This window comes from Argopecten irradians, chromosome 6 (assembly GCF_041381155.1).
Source record: "Argopecten irradians isolate NY chromosome 6, Ai_NY, whole genome shotgun sequence".
Taxonomy (NCBI): domain Eukaryota; kingdom Metazoa; phylum Mollusca; class Bivalvia; order Pectinida; family Pectinidae; genus Argopecten; species Argopecten irradians.
Genome location: NC_091139.1, coordinates 14,474,363 through 14,498,016, shown reverse-complemented (window position 1 = coordinate 14,498,016; position 23,654 = coordinate 14,474,363). Strand labels below are relative to the sequence as shown.

General features: G+C 34.7%; 1 protein-coding gene across 2 annotated transcripts in view; it reads right to left on the bottom strand.

Annotated features, from left to right (window-relative positions):
- The window catches only part of LOC138325084 (FRAS1-related extracellular matrix protein 1-like), a 69,646-nt gene extending 58,381 nt beyond the window's left edge, over positions 1 to 11,265 (bottom strand). Inside the window, exons 1-2 of one of the 2 annotated variants that reach the window (XM_069270491.1) lie at positions 10,068 to 11,265; positions 295 to 777 (exon numbers count right to left, since the gene is read on the bottom strand). In XM_069270491.1, coding sequence (XP_069126592.1) covers positions 295 to 549 — 255 coding nt within the window. In that variant the 5' untranslated portion in view covers positions 550 to 777; positions 10,068 to 11,265. Of the gene's footprint in view, positions 1 to 294; positions 778 to 1,625; positions 1,710 to 10,067 lie in introns of those variants that run through there. The other variant, XM_069270492.1, reaches the window with a different exon arrangement.
- Positions 11,266 to 23,654: the final 12,389 nt, after the last annotated feature.

Below are 23,654 nucleotides of genomic sequence, written 5' to 3'. Positions count from 1 at the left end.
AAAGTGTGTTATTTTGTTATCGGACATTTGCAATGCATCTTTGACCCTCTGGATATGCGGTAGCGGAACATTTGATTATGGATTTTATTCTAATATTTTATAGAAAGGTCTAGTGAAGACATTTTCATGTGCCTCTTTTAATCCATTTAAAAAAATCAGCAAGATTTCCAAAGTGAACTGTATGAGTTCCGACGACGAATTGTGAGACAAATTATCGCTACCATTACATGCGTAGATGCTGATTTCCAGACAATACATAACGATATATAGTACGTAATAACAATAGATACCTACCTCTGGTTCCACGCGGCCTACTCTCATCGTGATGGGGTCATTCTGGACCACCTGGACCCGACAGTCACCGTTTGATTCTGTCCGACCAAACTTGAGGTCATCCCGTCGAAAATACACACTCCGGCCAATTTTCACACTTAATTCCCTTTTAGATATAAGAATCTGACCACCGGTCAACGAAATAAATAAAGGAAAAAACAAGATCCATTTGAATATATCACAGTACACAATCTCCTTCATTTTGAACCCTTCCATGTATCCATTTACAAATAAAATTTCTCCGCGCACGTGTCGCCGATGATAAATCCACAGGTCCTATTTGACCACCCTGTCGTATGCCATGTTTTCCGTTAAAGGGCTAGACACAGGAACAGATCCATTGAGAAGTCACGGTATTTCCTTGTGTAAATATGCCTGTGATTCGTCTTTATCAAAGCCTGTTCTTTTCTGTCTTGGTCGGTGTAAGACCCGCTGTACACACACCTGTTGAAATATAAAGATATCCATGGGTGAAACTCGTATAGGTATACCTAAAGGTATATAGGTAGTGTTGTGTCTAATTAGGGGGTATCGTGATAATACATGTAAACCACAGCCTGATTAGGGCATGTCTAACGGTATATATAATCTACGTACTCTACGGTATATACATTTATTTACATATATATGTATGCATACCACATCCTTATGAGGGCATTATCTACCCGGATAATTAGACAAGCCAACATGCTCATGTTTACTCTCCATCTATATTGTATATTACAAGAACTTTTTTTTAAAACTTCATTTTCACAAATATGGCACAAATAATTTCGTAATACATTTTTGATAATTTGATTATTAGCACATTATATACATTGTATATAGTGGCTATTAAATTGTTAGCTATTAATTTAGAAACAAAATGAATTATATATAGCATTGAAGATTATAAAATTACACCACTTATAATTGATATTAATTAGCAAAATTACGTCATTATGTTATAATACACGTGTCCACGTGTGATGGTTTAATATGAATCTCCGAAACAAAATAATTCAATTAGCGGCACTACTAGAAAAAAAATATTACGTCTTCCAATATAGGAAGATATTTGTGTTTTAAGGAAAGTATCTAAAAAGATTTTCACTCACTTCAAAAGTTTCCGGAATATTTTAAACAAAATTATGACAGGACATTGCGGAAAATAATAATTAAATCTAAAACAGAATAAATGAATAACAATTTAATAAAAATCAAAAATATATCAGCAAAATTTGACATTATTTCTACATAGAAATTGATGATATGTATGTCGTATTTTGTATATAATATGATTCAGTACTTACATAATCACACACAATTCCTAACTGTCTGGTATCATGTACATGTAGCTCTATGTCTACATGCATCCGCATATAATTATACACAATATGCGTGACAAAATGCTGTCATCTTTCACATGTGGAATTTATATACAAATTGGTTTTAGTTTACTTACAGATATTTTCACAATGATATATTTACCTATAAATAAAGAAGCGATGAATGGTTTAACATAAACAGTCGGTGACTAGTACCCCACATAGTCGATAGTGTGTGGTAATGCAATATATATATGTATCGTCACAGATAACATACATATATGTACAGCTCTACATAGATTAAAAAGTTGTAGGGGATAATTATAAACATAAAAAACAATGAAAAATACCAGCTTAAATATGCATCGTATGACGGAAACGCGTACAAGTAATAGACCCTACCTGGAGCTCACGACCTATGCACCATTTTGTCGACAATATTGTCTCAAGACATCACAATAATAATTAATACTAACTGTCTAAGAAAAACAATGTAATCTCCAGATTTTGATATTTTGATTACACAAGCAAGCGTAAATATGTATGTATATAAAATGGTAAATGTATATGAGGTTTGGCTCGTTACGGGTGAAAGCATGTGGTTTCCACGTGAGCTCGCGAGGCGTGGTTGAACCCCGGATAATCTCGTACCGAGACAATTAATGGCTTCCAATGAGACTAATAGTAGTTATTAACCGGTAGGGAGGGGATCACAACCGAATACCGAGTAGTGCATTAGCTGTCTGGCCGAGCAGGTCTTAATCCTTTCCCTCTAACACCTCGGCGGAACACTGTAAAGTCTCCGTACAATGACTATATCAATGGAAGATGTCGATAAGTTATTTAGTCACTTGTAGACGGATTAAGAAATTGAAAGTCCGTTTGCTAACTAATGATTTGTGTCGTCTGTCTGTGACTTACATATAGAATGCCAATACCTCTCTACGCTCACGGCTTCGGCTGACAAATGGTCGCGAGTGAAAGATTTAACTGCATTTGAGAATGAAAGTTAATATATATATCATAATGCTGCACCCAAATCCCTCCTTCTATATATCTAGTTAATAAAAATGTAAGTAATTATAGATAATACCCTCCAGTATGTGGCTACATACCATCTACCGCACCATCTGAGAGTTTATACAACACCTCAGTCTTTACACAAGATGAGAGATATCGTACATCTACACAAGGAATGAAAACGAAGCACTGAGTTACTACATCCAAAAGAAGATAATATTTTAATATTCGATACATACCAGCTCTTTGTCAAAGATAAGATCTAAAATTGCACACGCGAGATTATATATGTATTAAGTGTTTATTATTCTTGAAAACACAACTATGACGTCATGCACAATATTTATTGGTTCAAAATTGCTGTTTTGTTGCTTACTGCGTTAATATATCACTTTAATCTGATTTTTTGGATGTAGTATGGCGATACAAATTTCATTTTTCCCATATGTCTTAATATCGGAGTCCGCTGCATCAGAACGTAGGCTCCAGACTCCATTATCAAAAATCTGCATCTTAATTAAAAGCATAAACCTCGCTGTTATGCAAGTGCACATAGTAAAGTACATATTGTGAGCGCAAACAATCAATTCAACCCCTTCATGAAATGATAATAAAAACAAAACTTTCAAAATTATCTGAAACAACGCAAACCACAATGACAATGCTAAATCATAACTTTTCCTGTGTTATAGGAAGTAATCTTGACTTACTTCCAAATCGTTTTGTGGTTAAAAAACAAAGAGATTTTGTTTGAAATTGAAACTGGAGCAAGAGGGTCCCACGGTTCCGCGATGATATTTACTGGCCAGAATCTAACGTGGACTAGTCACGAACAGAGAGGTAAAAGTTCGCGGGTTTTATCAATGGGTATCAGGCTCGCAAGCAGACCTTGGCCAATAGTTTGTCTCACAGCTGTGTAAGACTCTGACCCATAACAACACGAGGATGGTGATGGAAAGACGAGCAGGGCCCGGACTCGCACTAACGATGGGGCAGAGATTGGCGCTCTTTGGAATGATATTTACGCATGACTAATTTACAAATGTTAAATAAAGTACTAGAGTAAACGCGTATTATGTGTTCTCAAATTAGAGGTCAATTTTAATTTTCAAGGTTTTTTTTCTGTTTACTTTTATTGTTAAATGTTCATAAATTATTACCCAGACATTGAATCATACTGTAACGTTGGCTAAATGTATATAAAATCATTGAAACTTTCTAAAATGACCTTACTGATACTAGATTATAGTAATATGTTGTATTTATAATTAATTTTAAATGAGAAATTAATATAATTGCAATGCTCAAAATCTATTCAAGGACAATTTGTTGAACAAGAGCAGTACTGCGTATTTCAAAAAAAAAAATATCAAAGAAAATAAATAAACAAAAATATTTCAATGTTACAAAACCGAACTTAAGTAACTAACTAGAATTGGCACCGTGTGGATTCTGTGAAGGAACTATGTGATGCTTGTGAAGAGTGATATGATCGGAACCAGGAAATGTATCCATTCGGAACTCACCAGGGCGAGACTTTGTCTTGTAACCTCGCCAACGTTTGTGTAGGAATACAAGATAGCCATGTTAACTGACGTTCTGTTTCTGTAGCCTTCCGCTCTACTAAGACAATAGAACACGACACCATGGAATAAGAACCCCAGCCTGCCGTTCCAGAGTATGACGGCTATAAATGCGTATGTTTGTGGTATGAACTACCGTTTGGCGTTAGTTTATTTAAGGTCTAGACGGAACAGCTTCCACAGTTTATGTTCAGTAATTGTGATGAGTAATTTAAACAACAGTGACTGGAGAGGAATATTTATCATACCTTAGTGTTCGGTGGCGTTTTAGACCGTTTATCCAAATTAACCTTAAGTATCATATTTTCACAGCACACGGCCAATTTCAGCGCGTATAAATTATACTCATACTACAATAATCTGTTAACATTATTTTCTAGCCCGACTGAAAATGAGTTAATTATGTTTTGGTTTGGGTTCATAAACATTCCCAATTTACATATACAGCGGATAGAGGCAGATAAGTGGGCTTTACTGCAGCCTCCTTATCCTACATACTTCCATAGACTTCACGGTGACGAATTTATTGGCATCTTAGTGATTGAAATTGTCCAATTAATCTATCCTAATAACATTTGAGACATGTAGGCATTTTATTTAACTTGATTTTCAGTATTATGTTAGGGGATATTGCAGATTGACTTAAATATTCCTTAAACTGAATGAGACAGTTTTGAAGAATTTGTTAGTGAAACTGAACACAAGAAAGAGTTATTAAAAGTATAAAACCCTAATTCGGTAATATCACTTAAGTTATTTTAAATTTTACTACATTTATTATTTTATGATTCTAAAAATAGTATAAAATAAACAAGTATAACAACATTTACTACAAAATGATTTCACTTACGCAGGTGTCATGGGTAAGGAACTACATAACTTGATCCAAACAACATATTTTTCTCATGGCATATAGACAATGGCACAGCGACAGTTTCATTTCGCTCACTGCTGTTGTCAGACTTAGAACCCTAGACTTCAAACATCGTATTCACACTATAAACGACTACCCCAGTGTTGGCGATAATTCTAAAAATTCCGTCAGTTTGAAGTAGCGCTCGAGTACTTGATAGCGTGAACAAGTACCTTATTGGGAAAGTCCTGTATAACCTGGATTAGGGCGCGCGGTCAGATCCCTTCGGACGGTAAACAAAATACGCAGGGACACAAAGGCAATGCGGAGGTATTTTAAGGCTTTGTTTGCTTAAGGTGAAGGTCTTGTTAGACTTGGGTAGAGAATTGTCAGCTTTTTAATACAAAATATGTCTAAGATAAAATATGTTGAATTTTTATTGCGTGTATTCATTTGAGTTTATTTGATAGTTGTATAAATAATTATTATTACGTTTAAGTTTTGTGAATTATTATGTTTTAATGGTTCTGAAACTAGCGTGCAAGCTCTTGAAATACTACCTCAAGTCATAGGGATCGGTATGTAGGGTTAACTCCAAAGAGGGGACACGTCGAACCAGTGTGAACTGCAACACTTCAAGTACATCACTTCAGTCACACGAGCTAATCACCACCCAAATACTCTACTTCGATCGTGTTGCTAACTGTAGGAAAACCTTGATGGAACAAAACACCAGAATTTCAAAGAAGCGATGGCAGTTGAAACAAGTAGTAATAGGACAATAATCACCCTCGACTTGTGGGGCCGAAGGAAAAGAAATAAATGGATTTGTGCTTCTTTAACAATTGACAACGCAGAAATAAGAAATATCAATATTTGACAAGAAAGTTGTGAGAATCTCTACGCGTTAATCTACTGGTAATTAAATGTTGACATGACACCTTTGTCTGGGGCGGATCCATTTGACCAGCTCAGCAAAAGACACCCCACAAACACAAGAGAAAGGCCGACCTTCCACTAGTCGGAGGTATCTGTATGGACTCCATGTTTACTCGGTTTCTGGTGGCCTTGTTCGAGTGGCACTTATTTAGGGTAATGGTTCGGTGTGGTTTAAATCCAGGTATCAATATTTACACCTGAGGAATAAATCTAACACCTCATCGACTCAAACTATACTTCTTCAGGTGAACAAATCGTCTTGGGGAGAAATGATTAGGATATTGTTTATCTTTACTGTAGGTCAAACTGGTCAATACAATAACGTCCACAAGCTCATGCTCACTTCTCATAACTTTGATGGAACTGTTTGAAAAGATAATTCACCAAACTAATACTTGTAAAAGCATATGTGTTATTTTACAACTAATTATTTATTGTGTTTCAGCCTCAAATCTATAAAAATACAAAAAATATATATATTTCTACAGATATAAGACTAAATAAAAAGTGTTTGAAAATACAAAAGATAAAAATGTTTTTTTTCAATATTTTATATTTGTTGTTTTCTTTTGATTTTGATGTTGAACACCACTAATTTCAGAATAACTTTTAACCATAAAGAAACTCGTGAAATGTATGTTCTTGTAATATATTTTTTTTATATAAAATATCAATAAGGCATGAACGATATTAATTCTAAAGTTATGATTGAATAACCTTCAATTTTGTTATGTTTAAAAGGACGTAGGTAAACAATGCCATTTTTAGATAATTGTTTGATTTAAAGTTCGTTTTTGGGTGTGTGCAATATAGTTTCATGTAGGTGGGTTCATATATCCCATTAAATTAATGTTCCATAACCATAAATTCTTTATAAATCATATAAAAACAGACCAAGTACAAAACAACATGTGTAAATATCCACCGCTTACATCCAGTTAAAATGTTATCTGATAGATACGAAAAGGATTCTTAAGACATGAAGATCTGATCGTATTAAAGTACAAGGTGGCGTGAATAGCCCTGCACAATGTTAGTTATGGGTTTTATAATACTTCAAATCGATTTATAGTCAAGTTATTTAGTTAAAATTTGATAGCGCTTAAAGTTCATTGAAACAAAATACAGGTGTCATTAACTTATTGTGTAGTGGTAATTTCCAAACCCGGGTTTGACAACCAAACTATGGTTTATAGGCCTGGAGGGTCATCCTTCCCAAGTTTCCACAATGCTCTTCAGCCCTTAACTGATTAGGCAGGTAAAATAAGTAGTTTATTACCGCTAAACAGGTAATTTAATCATCAACACCACAGGTGTCGATATATTACCTGTAGAATACAGGTGTTCAATAGCATTTCAAACTCTATTGTTTGAAGACGGGCTTTGTCAGGTGAAATGCCTTTACACAAATTTATATCCGGGGTATAATATCAGGTATAAGCATACTTCTTAGGCCAAAGTTAAATAAATTAAAGTAATAATTATAATTATTTATCATTTTTATGATAATATTGATAAAATTGGTTTTACGGAAATACTATACAGTAAAATTGATATCAATTATTTTTGAAACATACCGTCAAAATATCAATTTGGTATATTTGAAAAGAATTCCATTTTAATTTCTCCTCCCTTAGTATTAAATCTCTAATCATGCATAAAGACAAAGTTTAAAATGACAACAGGCAAAGAGTGCGTTATTCATAAAGATGACACAGATGAGCGGGATGAATATAGAATACATCAAAAATACCAATTATTTTTTTTTTACCTTTGAAGTATCCAGTTTTAATAGATGTTATACAGTGAGCATATGCAGCTTTATATCACAAACTTGTCAATATAACAGAACAACAACAGGAGGATTATTATGTCTAAAAATAATATAGCATTATATTTAGTCTAAAATACAAAATTATACATCAAGTCAAAATGAAAAGTTAATGTCATATAGTTTTATAAACATTCTTTACAAGTGTTTAAGTCATAGTAACAGTTTATTGGTAACCATTATCTAAATCACAAAATCAGTGTTTAAGTCATATGGTTTTATAAAAAAAAGTAAATATCATTAACTATATCTTTATCATTATTGAATAAAATTTAATGCCATATTATTATTATTACAGTGACTCTACGACTGTTTAATCCCTAGTAACTATAGGTAGTTAGCAGTACACGTATTTTGAGCGATACTAAATAAAAGTTAATCTATGCTTATTATTGAAAACGCTCTACAACTGTGTAATCCCGTGTAACTGTTATTATTATTACCTATATCATGACGGCCCAGTAAAACGAACCAGTGAATAAAGAAATTAATGGCGGCATTAACATCTAACGTTAGGAGAAAGAGGGAGTAAAGTACAGTTTGGAAACATTTGACATTAACCTGTAATCTGTGGTTGTAGAATGATGGAAGTGCTGATGCCTGGCCATTTAAACAGGTATTATGGTACGGCTACAGTCCGGCATTATCAGGCGTTTTAAGCTGACCACAGATAGGAAACCATCGATTTCGAGCGATATTGGGCCATTATAATAGAGCCATTCTAGGGATAGGAATGTCACGCGATCTAGGTTCTCAAACCCTGCACAGGTGTACAACGACAATACCTGAGTTTTTACACCAGATCTCCGCGTACAGGTGTGTTACCTAAATAAACATAAAGCTTGTATTGGTTTTCGTTTTCAAATAAATAGTGAACGACTTCTCTGAGTGGCTGTGGCGAGAACTCCGACTGTATGAAAGGAATCACATCTGTATTACGTACTCATATAACGAGCACAGGTGACTCGGTCAAGTTGTTTTGTGTGAACAAAATACTCTAGTGAAAACGGACCCGTTTTCTTTATTATTTATAAGATAAGATCAGAAAATAAAAGATAAATTTGTGATAAGATTCTATATGACGTAAAAAATTAACATTTAAAACCCGTTTTTGATTTTTATCGCCCCCAAGTGTTAACTCAAGGTAGGGATCGGTTTCAATTTTATAAATGCAGTCATTTTCTATATATAAAAACCTCGCAGCTACAACACAGTATCGTGTTCCTGTAACCTCCTATGATCTCTCTGTATAGTAACGAATTCTTTTGCGTACAATTGAGATAGTAAAATAAGATAGCATGATAGATATCAAAAGAAAAAAATGCAAAACCACAAAAATTGCAAATGCATGTTATAATATTAAAACACACTACATTAAAAAAAATGTTTCAGACGTTAAACATCAAACCACAACAATGCGAACTGAAACAATAAATCAGATATCCTCAAGATCTTTATCGACTGTGAAATCTAATTATTGTGAAAGACAATACCATGTATGAGAAATACAACATAAATTAATTTGAGTAAAGACTTCATAGAATAAAAAAACAAAGGGATGAGTAAAACAATAAAAAAAATTATATAATTATTCATTACATATAATTCACCTTCAGTGATAAAGAAATGTGTCACGATGACCCCATAAGCATTTTCTGAATTTAAATCGGTATAAAATACGGAACTAGATTTTGCACTGAAGTTTCAAACTGTAAGCTTATTTATATTAGGTGCATTCGGACGATAAAACACTTTGTTTTTGTTTTGAGTGAGTTGATGATGTTAGCTTATCACCTCCTATCAAAATATTGGTATAAAACATGAAAGCATGTTTAACAAGAGATGAAGTGGCTAACCATTCGATTTGTATATTTATCTTACACCTGCAAGATATATAAACATCTACTCTAAAACACACACATGCACATGATATGCATGATAACATGTACAAAAAACAGAATATCAAATTTGATAGACGTGCAGAGGAGCAAAAACTAAAAGAACTGCAGAAAGACATGCATTCACGTGTAGGGTACTTAAACCACTCTGATAATGGCAATGGTATATTTGAACTCGTACATTCCGAACTGTTCTGTAATTACATGTTCCCTAACTAAAGGCATGACAGACGGCAAATTCCCGTGTTTGCACGACGTAGGGTGCGTACAGTTTCAATGTTCTTATCAAGACTATCAACTCACCTATCTTTCGCCTGCAAATGTCGTCCGTATCACCAGCTCTGCCGAATGATTCCAAGATTAAGAATTAAATAAAAATATTTCAGAAATCAAACTTAAGAAACCAGATAAAAACAAATGTGAACTCCTTAGAAACTGGGATTTTAAGCCTGCAAGCGAAGTATCTCCATGAACAAATTCTTTCCTCTCTTCCTGTGGATATTCCTTTGTTAATTATTTCCTTTCATTAGAAGAAGAACTCTTTTTAATATCCCGTACTGTATAAATGAGGACAATCCATGCTCCTCGATGTTGTCGTGTTCTCAATAAGGATTTTTAAGCGCTCCATTGAAATATATTGATTGAAATATTAATAGTATCCCAAGGAAATGGTTTCACCATAGAAGACGCTTCACAGAGTCCCGAGCCTCGGGATGCTAACAAATTAACACATCTGTTTGATAATGAGTGAACTCAAGTACCACCGAAGATTGCACGAGAACCAAAAACTAAAATGTATTGTGACAGACGATGCGCCCTTAACTCAATGGACTCCTTAATGATATATCCACGCAGTGCCCAGTACCCGGTTGATATGTAAATATCCACGGAAGCTGACAGTGGCAGCTTTAGACAGGCAGAGGACAGACAACAAATTTATTTTTATCCTCAGTCCGACCGAACTGTCCACAAGCATTGACTAAATTTTTTTCACGTGTGTGAATCGTTCCCCTGCTCCTCCCCTTACCGAGGGTCACGTGACATATTCATCATACCAGGTATCTGAATATGTATTCATTACACCTGTCACTGGGGCCGTATATACTCCAGCAACACCGACGCAAGCTTTCTTCGGACATAAACTTCCGTCACAGCAACAGAGAAACGCCTGTTCACAGACACACTGGACTGTCACTTCTTTTTAAAGTCTCGCACCATATAAGGAACACGTTATCCGCATTATAAATATGTTTTATAAGTAAATGCTCGCGGAGTAGTAGAAGTCATGTTAAAGTGTCCCGGTACGTGTAGTCTCTGCCGTGTATTGTCGGTATGTACGGCTTGCACCAGTACAACAAACTAACAAAACTCTGCTGGTTGTGGCCTTGTGTTGGCTCATGTATTACACGGAACAGAGGCAGTCACCGCAGTAGTCATATACTAAATGACTCCGGCTTACATTCAATTAAAACACACCCGCGTTCGTCTTTTGTATCCATCCTAGGGCTCTGACGTGAGGTGCTTTCGACGGATGGATGAGGTATTCATATAAAAATGATCTTGCGTGTATTAAATTGATTTTAAACATCACGCTATCTATGGGCATGGAAGCTACACATATTCAGTAGACCAGTTCCAGTCATTCATGAAACCTTTTTTACGCTATTGTTTATTTTTACTTGTACACCTATATCATGTGCATGTTTAATAGGGAAGAACATTATGATAGCGGGTAGGCCCATTCAGAGCATTATATAATACACTATTAATGGAAACGTATCCATTTCATTTTACTCTCGACCGAGATTACTCTATATGTTTTTGACTTCACTTCGAAATAATATATCTTTTAAAAGAGAATGTATTAATGGAATACGGTTATTGTTTTGTATTCGTGTACATGTTAATAACTTTGTTTAATCTTACTAGAAGATGCCCTTGATGTTAATATCTTAATCCATTTTGAAATGTTTTAAGAAACTTTTTATTGAAAATGTTTTTCCCATGCTTAAAAATCTGGATGATTCATAAAATACTTCCTCAGGCGTTGTAATTTCGTCTAGACAAAACAACTTAATCCGTACTTGATATCGCCAATTTTATTTGATCTGATTTCGATCGCCGTCTAATTTCCGATTGTCTTTCTTGTCTGAATGCGCGAGCGTAAAGCAACTTCATGCACGTGCTTGTTTAACTGGAGGTTGGTTGGATTATATTTGAATTCCAGCCAATCATCGACGACGTCCCTTCAATGTCTCCAACGTTTCCGTCGCTTCGGGTGAATTACAGTTAATTTTGTGCTTCATTGCAATCATTAAAGTTTGTCATAGAAATTCATGATGCACTTTGAAATGAAGATCCCAAAAATAATTTACCACTACACTAAGAACAAAAAGGGACAAAAAAACTTTATTTGGATATAACTCAATTTGCACACGCACAATGTGTATGCTCTTAAATCGTATGATAAAATTGACAGAAAAGCAAAACGATCCAATACCATACGCAAAGAATGCATATAAGCCAACCGTCAAGAACCCTGACCTACAAAGAGTAAAAAGAAAACACTAGTTCTTTGTGTATCCATGGATATGTCATAAGTATCAATTTGGATCATATACCTGAGACTCCCGAAGTAGCTTTAGATCGATACACGTGATGATGTATTGATTAATAGGCAAGAGCTCAAGGTCGAGAAAATGTTAAGACATTAAAAAGCATTTCCTGATTGGCTGAACACATTACCTTGAGCACGGCGTATCCACATTCATCAGCAAAAAATGTTCTCAATTTCTCAATGATTATATTCACTGTTAACATGCAATCTGCAGAAGAAAATATTTTTCGACATTAGTTGATGCGCCGAATCATTATAACATGTAAAGAGATATGTTGGCGTTCTAAGATGTAACGTAAGAATGATTCAAATCTTGTTAGGGTACAGCTGTATTTGTATCTAAGCTTTTTCACATTAACATCAGAAACTAGGGCACAGGTTCTATGGACAAATGAAATCAAACACACCATAATTAGTTTAACTTATTATACAAGCAAACGTCAAAATACAATCCTATATAAGAAATAGTTATAGAAATAATACAGTAAAGACTTCCATGGTATCAAGTATATTTTAACACTTCATCTGCGCCAGATATTTCCACATACCGATCGATGATTCCATGTTATACAGTATATACATAAATATTTACATGTACTTTTCACTTCTACTATATAAACTAACCAAGGCAAAGTGAAGTATATGACGGTATAACTGACACCCAAAACGTGACCATTATGACGTCATTAATGTTGACGTGGTGACGTCAACAGATTACCGTCAAAATGGCTGTTCCAACTTGTGGATTGAATCGTCGTTGATAGACAGTTTTTCTGTTAATGCAGATATCTTAAAAAGAGTTGAAAATGTAAATATAATCATTAAACTTTCTTCCTATGACATCTATGGTCTATATAAATGCAAGAGGAAGATTAATGCATAAGTGCCAGGAACACGTAAAGAGTAAGTATTATCCGCTTTAAAATGTATTGATGACACCCAGGATACAAGTCTATAATTCAAAAGGTCAAATCGCAAAGTTTAATTGCAATCGTTAAATAACAAGGGAACCAAAATATTGTATGAAATACAACGAATAATCTTTTGGCTACGTTAAAATATTGAAATATTTTAAAGCAAGGACATGTTATCCACTGAAAAACCTCCTAACAGTCGTAATCAATTACAGTTATCATACTCACGCGGTGTTGGTGCCATCGCGAACAGTCGACACTTTCTTACGACCACCGACTATATCTCAATTCCACTCACTTCTGATAGTGCTGTGCAAATATGATGACTAAATTATCGTTCTTGTCTATATCATGCTTTATAATTCAGTTCATAGTAGTTACTGATATCAACAAAATAGGAGTTATCTTATACTTGGAAGATGCGAGTAGGATTTGTTCTAGTTTTGTTATGTTAGGAAGGGGTGGTATCTTTGTCGTTCTATTTCGCCATGATCTCTTCTCTAGAAATTGAACCCATTCGCATTATCTTAATCTGAAGAAACATACATAACTGACAATATTCCATGTATATACTGGATATCTTAATGGAAATTGAAGCCATGCATCAATGCCTTCATTTCCAAGAGTACACACTGTAAACAGTTGATATTTTAGAATGGATTTCGACGGGACCATGGAACCTCCATTGGAAATTATTTAATGAAACCACAATTATTTAGTGCAATCACTCAAATAATATAATATACTTTATGCAGTGCACTATCTCCTTAAACTTCTTTCAAAAACGTTGTTGACATAAATCTTATGGATTAGAAACCGACATTCTTTTGAAATTTCAATTATCAAACAAAAGAAATGGAAGTTGCCATGGGTATAGTTAAGCAACAACTGGGACATATAACTCCCGTTGATAAATATTACTTGGGTTAGGTCTTTCCTGACTAGTACAAACAACCATATGTCTAGAAAAAGAAATGAATAATGTTTTTTAACCCCACATGTCTTCAGTCATAGCCAATTAGCATATCAGTATATTATCACAATCAATCTCACACGCCGCGAGATTTCCCCGCGAGATCTAACAGTTTGTCATAATCATTAGACCGAACTCATCATCTAAGTCGACTAAACGCTTGTCAGGTATAATAAAGGCAACAGTCAGTAGAATTTCTGTTTTTTGTCTTGTTTTTACTCCCGATGTTCCCCACCACGCGTCTTAATTACGATAAGCCGAACACGTAACAGGCGGCATTGTTGCCAAATTCTGTTATGAAACACTCCCTAAGAACATTTATCTGTCATAGAGCACGGACGTATCACAGAAATTTGAACTTTGAATAATGCTAACCACAATTTATTTTCTTGGCAGGCAATAATGTAGATGGCGTCCGGTACAAGGGAAACTAGAGTGGAGATTATCAAGGTTGGTACTGAAAAATCTGGCAAGCAGATGTAAATATTTTCTTTTTATGCGAAGAAAGAACTATCGGCCAAAAGTTGATAAATGTACTTTCGCACTTTGTTAATCCTATTATCATCCACTTCACAGAAACACGATCCGTTATGCTCTGTTTGCGATTTCTAGGGCTTTTTCTCTGCAAGATAAAAGTCTTTACTCATCCGCGTCCTTCACAGTGATAATATGTCGATGCATGATATCTCTGATACGTCAGTTGGAATGATGTTTTTCATTTAACGTGAACAAACTTATATTTATGTTTGGCGACAAATTTTTGTTTTAATTATACTTAGTTTACTAGTCATTCATAACCATTCCTGTTAAAAACCATGAGGTTGTGAGGCCAATGGGTCTGTATGATCTATCCAATATTCTATCATCAATTCTTCAATTGCAGATTGCGAGTTCACAGCTCAGATGAAAACATATTGCCATCGGTATGCGTTTTTCGTTAAGTGAAGTAACTTTTCCAAAACCTATAATTGTCACGTCTTCATTAATATTGCCTTCTTACAGGACGAACAATATGATCGTAGATTTCTAAACTTAGAAAAAACTTCCAAAATCAAAAGAAGAATCTTATGACTATATTGGCGAAGAAACACTTTTTAAAGGCGTCATTTTAAGTTATTTTCTTTTCATAGATGTAACCCGTTCTCGACCAAAAAATCAGGAAAGTGATAATTTTACGGTATCTATCTTTTCCCTTGATTTTATATGATTTTGTTTTACATTGCTGGCTGTCTGTGGGAGGTATGTTATTATGGTGTTGTGTTAATATGATTTAGCATTGTTATTTAAAGTGCAGTAATAAGTGATTATACGTTAGAAAGATAAACATATGCACTTTTTTGTTTATGATCAGTACACTAACACTAGTTTACATCTGTGTGTGGTTTGATTTTACACCAATGATTATTTATAACATGCATGATTTTGTGTTATTTTACCATCCATCATTTGATGGTGATTGTATGTCGATCTATCATACTCAGATTTAACGAATGGGTGGACGCTTGCATGAGATTTTTACTTTCCAAATGCTGTCGGAAATTAGATCCATATTGTGTTGCATGAGTTTTGATGTGTATTTTACTAGTTCCACTAAGGATGTGCATGTGAAGCAAATGTAAACGGAATGTTGTACACTGTTTTACACGCGTAAATAATGTAATAAATTCAGGACAGGGACAAATATTGTATTACGGGTTATTTTTGCCAATCGCAATGCGCTATATGTACCCGAAAACAGGAGATTTAATTTTCGCCAAGCCATATTACAAGGGGACGTAATTCAAACCATGTACTGCAATATATTGCAGATCTCTCTCTCCCTCCCTCCATCTCCCTCTCGCTTTCTCTCTTTAGTAGGCGTTATTTGTATGTCGTTTAGTAACGTTTATTTGTTGTCAGACTGCCCACAGGTAGATAAAGTATACATTATGAGATATCGGTTAATATAAACTTACTGCTACTCAGCTAATATTCACCAGTTTAAATAGGCCTAATTCCAAGTTATGTTATGGGGAAAATAGTAACACTAAGACACTGGAAATACTACGGTATTATCTTTCCGTAAAGACCGCTTTAGGAATATTCTTTTTTTAAATAAGATGTATTCTATTTTTTTTAAAGTTTCTTTTTATCATCAGTTGTGATACGAAACCATATAACCGACCCAATTGAATAAACTAAGTATATCAATATAAACAAAATACAATATCATGGGAAGTAGACAAATGGCCCCGAAAAATGAAGTATTCTATTCCCTAATGACAACATTCGCCACGCAGATGTAGGTCAATCCCGGAAAAAAAGTCATACAAGCGAATAATATCATAGGGCTTAAAAATACTTACCCGAACAATTGTTTATTTTTCATAAAAATCATTTAAAATTATATTTTTGCATATGTAAAAGAAAGACGGCTGTAAACCAACTTTCTCTCTTATTTTGTAAATTTTAATTCAAAGCAATTTTGCGGAGATTAGCTTTCGCAAAATGAAATTAACATAATTACTTTGTAATGGAATATTTTTGGTAGGTACTTATTTGTGGTCTTTAACACCTTTGCTTTGATCAAGAAATGCGCGAAAGTAGACCGCACGCAAAATAAAGATTGTTTAAAGCACATCATTGCCTTCTTCCCCCTGAATCATTTGTTTGTGTGCTAATATCAATCGATTCGTTGTACTTTTGTATCAAAGACAATATTTGCTAACTTGTATCCTGAACCCGGTGATGATACCGTAGAACACCCCATGATTCCATCACCATTCCTTTAACATGTCTCTGAAGCCATATCGTTCCCACGTGGGACCACACGCGCGCGCGCTCACGCGGGAATAAGCATGCCACACTTTAATGAGTCAAACATCAATCGGCGGGTATTACTGCGATCAGTTTAACGACTGCAGATATATTTTGATATATTAATTATAGGGTCTGTAATTCACAGAGACTCGTTTTTTAAATTTGTGTTTGACAAGAGTTTTAGTGGATCTCATACTACGCTTGTTACTGCTTATTACCGACGATAAGAAACGTTTCATCGCTGTCTTGTAACCATTTAGTTTTATAGGATTATGCATTTGATAATTTTGTGCGTATGTTTCCGTTTGGAATTCCACGTAGAATGCAGCGTCGTTATAAATAGATATGTACAATAATACAAATACAGTTAGTGTTGTCGTAGTTAAGTACTATTTTTATTAATTTGGGCATCTACTTTTGAAAAAGAGATTTTGGATCAGTTCTCGAGTATGGTAATTATATGAATTAGCGTTCAGCGTTCGTTATTTTCGCTTTACATGTATTTCTGTTATAGAATATTGGACGACTATGTTTTATTCTATATTTGGTACATGGTTGAATTTATATAAATATATATTTATGAAAATTTCGTAAATAAAACAACTCAGGTTAAATATGCCAAATAAGCAAACACTACACCAAACACTGTTTCTTGTATTTTAAAAAGACGCGTAATGTCATACCTACCCGCAAGGGAGCTAACTCTATAATATGCAAAGACGGAATATAATCATATCATGGTCTAAAATGCCAATGTATATCAGAGACAAAGAGTTAAATAATCAAGGTTGAAATCAACATAGACCTACTGAGTAATATATGACAATCGCAATCACCCCAAATCCATGGTTTATTTTATCATTCCTCACAGTGATATTCAAAACATTTCATTTTGGATGAACACAGTGACGGAGAAAGGGGATGATACTATCCAGAAAGGTACACATGTACCACAGCAAGCTAGTCTTAATCACATGGCTTATGTAGTTTTGTGAAACTTAAAATATTACAAAAACAATTAAATGGCTTATGTAGTTTTGTGAAACTTAAAATATTACAAAAACAATTAAATTGTAATCAACTTATTGTTAAATTGATTTTTAAAAAATGCGACATAGATGTTTAAGTAATTCAATAAAAGAAGAAAACATGATTGCTGAAAACATGTAAACAACGTTAAAATTTAAAACAAAATCAGTAATTATAAATAATTTATTTAGAAAAGCACCTTATTTGTGTGTAGTGCTTCGTTATTTCACCACAAGATACGTATGCCATTCTTTAGTTACGGGACCTGAATATATAGCGGAATATAAAACATTATGATAGCGTTGTTAGACACAAACAGAATGCTGAAATTTCTGTCACCTAAATAGGTGACACTCTCGGTCCAATTCCTGCTTTCTTGGTGATATTATTATTTGTAGTGACGTCTGATCACATTTATAAAGAATTCTTTATCTCGGATTGCCGTACACTGAAGGCTTAGGAAGGTCAATGTACCTCACAAAAGGTCTACCTTATTTACATCCTTTGTCCCGATTGCCTTGTTGTGTTCAATCACATGCAGGTCAAAGCTAATTAACATACAGTGTACCTCTGAATTCACGCTGTGTCTGTAGTGGAACCTTTTACGAATTAATTGTTGGACAATACACAACCTACAATACAAATTAGATGTCATTCAAAGTGACAACTTCCGGTCATTCACCTTGGAATGTGTTTGAACCCTAGACATACAGCATACTTTGATCGTGTCATATGGGTATTGGGCAGGTATTAAGGTTAATATCAAATGTAATAAAATGATTGTCTTTTCATGAAATTTAGTTTTCTTTTGTGTGTGTGTCATAAAATCATGACAATACAAATCCTATCATTACAGGCGAAGTAAACAGATGATCTTCTTTTGATGAAATTTTGTTTTCTTTTCATGTTTTTCCTTATTCATTTTTTTCTTTTGTGTGTTTTTGCTACTTTTTATCAGTATTATTTAGTTTTTGCTGCAAGCATCAAATCATTACAACATTCTTATCGTTACAGACTTTAATAAAATATACTTTCTTTTCACGAACTCAATAGAATGACATTACCTTTATGCTGTGATAGCAATGGTTGTAGAAAAAAGCGAACACAATTTTTCGCATTACCTCGAATGAATAGATAAAGTGACTTTATAGTTTTGATTTGTTATTACAAAAGCAATTGCCATATTCGCAGAAATCGCTTTCGTTGAATTAAATAATATAAACATACATGTTAAGAAAGGAATTATTTCATTTTCTAAAAATATTTCTACGAATGAAAACAAACGATTCGATGCTATCACCAAAAAATCAAGTAACTGCAGAAAGACCTAAACTCGTTTTTGTTTTTCTAAAAACAAATTGTTTCAACAAATCATATGCATCGATGAAAGTAATAACAAAAGTACACCATTTTTCACTCTTATGTTAAAAAGGCACCAATCTTCCTCTGACTTTAAACATTCTCACTTAACGTACGCTAATGGGCACCTAATGTTATATATTAAACCTTATAAATAATCGGCATTTTGATTTAGGACCGTCGTAAATATGAAAACAAGCCACCGATACAACTCCGATTTGTCGACGCGTGGCAAATATACTATTGTCTTGTTTATATATTTGAGAATTTGACTTTAATGTTATGCGTATGTTCCCTGAAATTGTATCTAAATGCTTTATGAGCTTGTAGATCAAGTTTTGCCAAAGGTTTATGAGATGCTATAGATCTCTACACCTGGGGGTGGCATGATTTGTGACTAGAATGTCTACAGATAAAATCGGATCCACTAATAACATTTATCGGGGTATCATGAACTTTAACATTTACTTAAAAAGGTTAAAAAGAATATGTTGCATTCTTTGCCTTTGATTACACACATTAAATGTCTATATGATAATCTGTACGAGTTTCTTATAAAAAACATTGTCAGCGGGTTTTCTATCATACACAGAGATAAACATAATCATGTTGCTTTTTATGCATCAGTTGGTTTTTTTGAGAATGCGCAAGTTTGATAGCTGTGCTGATCGACTGATCACGTAATAGAGGTCAGCAAGTACAGATATGGTGATAAAACAGAAATACTGATGGTATTGATTATGTTATGTCAATTCGAGCTTTATTTTTCATTTGAATTCGTCAACTCGCTATGGGAATGTATTCCCAGGAGTGCAACCGTAAATAGAAAGGCACTGGAGTTCGTTGTAGAATCATATAATCGGCAAAACGTTTGATGTTTAAGATTTTGTCAAGCGTATATGTGATAACCACTTGGACTTCCGTCTTGTGATTTTGGTCACTGTAGCGTATGATATGCATATAGATAAGCAGGAATCATTTGCAATCGGCAATTGTTAACAACACGCCCGCTCTTCTACTATCGGAATTGAATTCAAATATGAATAATACTGATAGAACTATACTATAATGCCTGTTATGATGTCGTCATTTCCGCATCCGGTTCTAGTTCACAGAATCACAGAGAAAACATATCAACGATATTCTCTATATCGGGAATATATTGAGGATATTGGGATATTTAGAATATGTCTACGTGACCGAGGGCTTGTTACCCTAACAAAAACAAAAATAGCCGTTCTTTGTCGAGTGAAAATCCCAGTTATGTATTATTGTTGGCACGACGTATTTGATAATGATGACTAAAATTGATGTTGTGTCAGTCCGCGGTTTAGCCCGCCCTATCTGTCTATTTGCGACCCCGTCTTTATGTAAGTTCGACGCCATAATTAAGTTCGTGACCGATCTACCCGCCTCCAGATAATTACACGTCTTTGAACATTATTTTTCTGTCGGTGTGTTATCCTGTTTATGATGTGATAACGCTCTTCTGACACCGAATCCATCATATCCTAGCTGGTCTATATAGGTAATCTTCATGGTAATTATAATCAAAGGTCAGATCACCTCGCTGACAGCGGGTCACCTTTGCAGAGGTGTCGTCTGCTTACAAAATAATGAGGTCAAAGAGAAGGAATCTTCACAGACAGACAGACAGACACGGCGTATACTTGGACAAGCACACATAATTGCATATGATGGAATGTCAGGAAAAACAAATATCGTATAAAGTGTAGAACAAAATATAATTTAAAACAATAATTATTGAAAAGCAAGAACCATGACTTCATATCAAACTAGAAATTCAAGAGTTAAGAATAGACATTAAAAAAACCTTAAATCTTTCATGCTATTTTTCTCCTTTCACGAAAAACAAAATTTCCATGATAGCGTCATTTTTTTTTTTACTTTTCAACATTTTGTTTTTTACCTAAAAGGCACAATAAAGTAAATATGTAGATGGTGTATCATTATGGGTATGACGTCATAAAGAAGCAGTTAACAATTCAATTCTTACTTTAATTAGTTTTTTCCGCCACTTCCGGTAAACGGAAGCTTTCTAGTGACTCTGTGAATTAGAATATTTACAGCCGTCGTTTTTTGTGCCATTCGCCTTTTTCTGCGTAATTTCGTTATATAATACATAATGGGAGCGACCTAAACAAATACACAAGATGCTTGGAGGCTGAGTAAATTACAGAGATGCAGACGCGTAATAACGCACACGTGTTAAGGCTTTGATTTCTTATACCCTAAACAACCAGGAAGTGTTTACAAATGTCTTTAACGGTTTTAATAAAAATAGAACTCAACTGTTTGAGACATGCAGTAATTTGTTAAGCGGTTTCGTATTAAATATTTCTAATAACATAGTAACTGTTGATAAATGTTATTTTTTAAGAATATAGTTGATGAAAAACTAAAACGTTACAAATGCAAAATGTTTCTTTGCAACTGCAATAAGCAATACCCTCTGAGAAAAGAATGGAAGTTAAATATATATGTTATACATATATGTAGTATTTTATACATCAGAAAACAACCCTCCACGTTTGCAGAAAACTTGTTCACAAAACACCTACATTCACTGAAATTATCTACATTCGTAAGTTAAGAACAGGTGTGCGTTAGAAAAAACACAGACCATTTAACTTCTAGGTGGTTGAGGGATACATCTGTGAGGTTGGTATATAGCCATGTGTGTGGGAAGGGCTGGAAACTTGGTGGATGGGGGTCTGAAGTCGATATCTTCAAGGGTGGGGCGGAACGCTTACCGAGAGAGGAAGTATGTGAAAAGAGATGAGGATGGTATGTATGAAGCTAGGGAAAATGTTTACGGGATGGGGAGGATTGTGAAGTGGCTTTGGTGGGGTGGGGGATGGTGTGTATGGGATGGGGAGCATTGATTGCTGTCTTTCGTAGGGGTGGGGATTGTATGTAAGAGACTGGGAAGGACGTTTACGGGATGGATATGGTTGTGGACTGGCTTCGGTAGGGGTTGGTATCAGGATGGTAAGGCATGTGAATGGCATGGGGTGCGGTGTGGACCGGAGTTGATTCGTTGTTCGGTTGTCGTATTAGGCATAGCATCATATTAACTGTTATGGTCATTAAAAGGACAAATTTATCTCTAGGCTGCGGTTTGTTCGTGTTGTGTCTCCTTGTGATAGAAGAACATACTTTATAGTGATATCTCATTGAACCATACTCTCACAGATGTAGAGTAGAACACCCCGCTCGATGGCATTAACGAACAACTGGGACACCAGTCATTTATGCTGAGCGTAAGGCAAGAATAAAACCTACCAATTTTATACACTGTAGTATCTATCCGTCAGAGATCAGAACCCAAAACTGCATTACAAGAGAGATCAGCTCATAATGCGATGTCTAGAGACACTTTGGGAATGGGAAATCATTAAGGAAGAATGCAGTTTTTAAATCCCAAGTTTAGTCACCTTTTACGATCATATAATAGGGATGTCTTTGTTTGTTTGATTAACTAACGTTCTATTAACAGCCAGGGTAGTGTGTATGACATGTGTGTTGCGTGTTTTGGGAGACTGCGGTATATCCATGTTATGTCTTCTTGTAGAGTTCAGCTCTTACCCTTTTTATAGTGCTATGTCACTGAAGCATGCTGCCGAAGATACCAAGCAACACACCCCGTCGGGAAATATCACATACAATGACCCACCTATCGAGAAATAGAAGTTCGAATTAGGAAGGATGCCTTTATCTCTCTCCCTAGCAGATTGACATCAGCAAAATAAGAGTGAAATTTGGAGACATTGGAGATGATGATGAAGGGCGTTGTTAGGAGGTTATCGAATACGGACACGTTAGAGAAAGATTAGTCAAAACACGGTAGGGGATCTGGTATTAATTTTGTTCATTTTTGTATGGTCCATGAAAAGATTTATTAAAAAGTTGATTAAAAATCAAACATTTCATATATGAAGTGACGTACCATCTAACCGAGTACTATTTATTGGTAAAATTAAATATAAATACCCTACGATACACCTGCATATCATGTACAATACTAACCTAGATACTATTGTACATGTATTTTACTGGGCTATAGCCACCCTGACATGGAATCTGTAGATTAATTTCCGGGTGTCGGTGTTCAATGGACGTGATGAGAGCCATTTTATATACAAATGAGATTTCTTAAGTGTCGACTGCACTTTTAC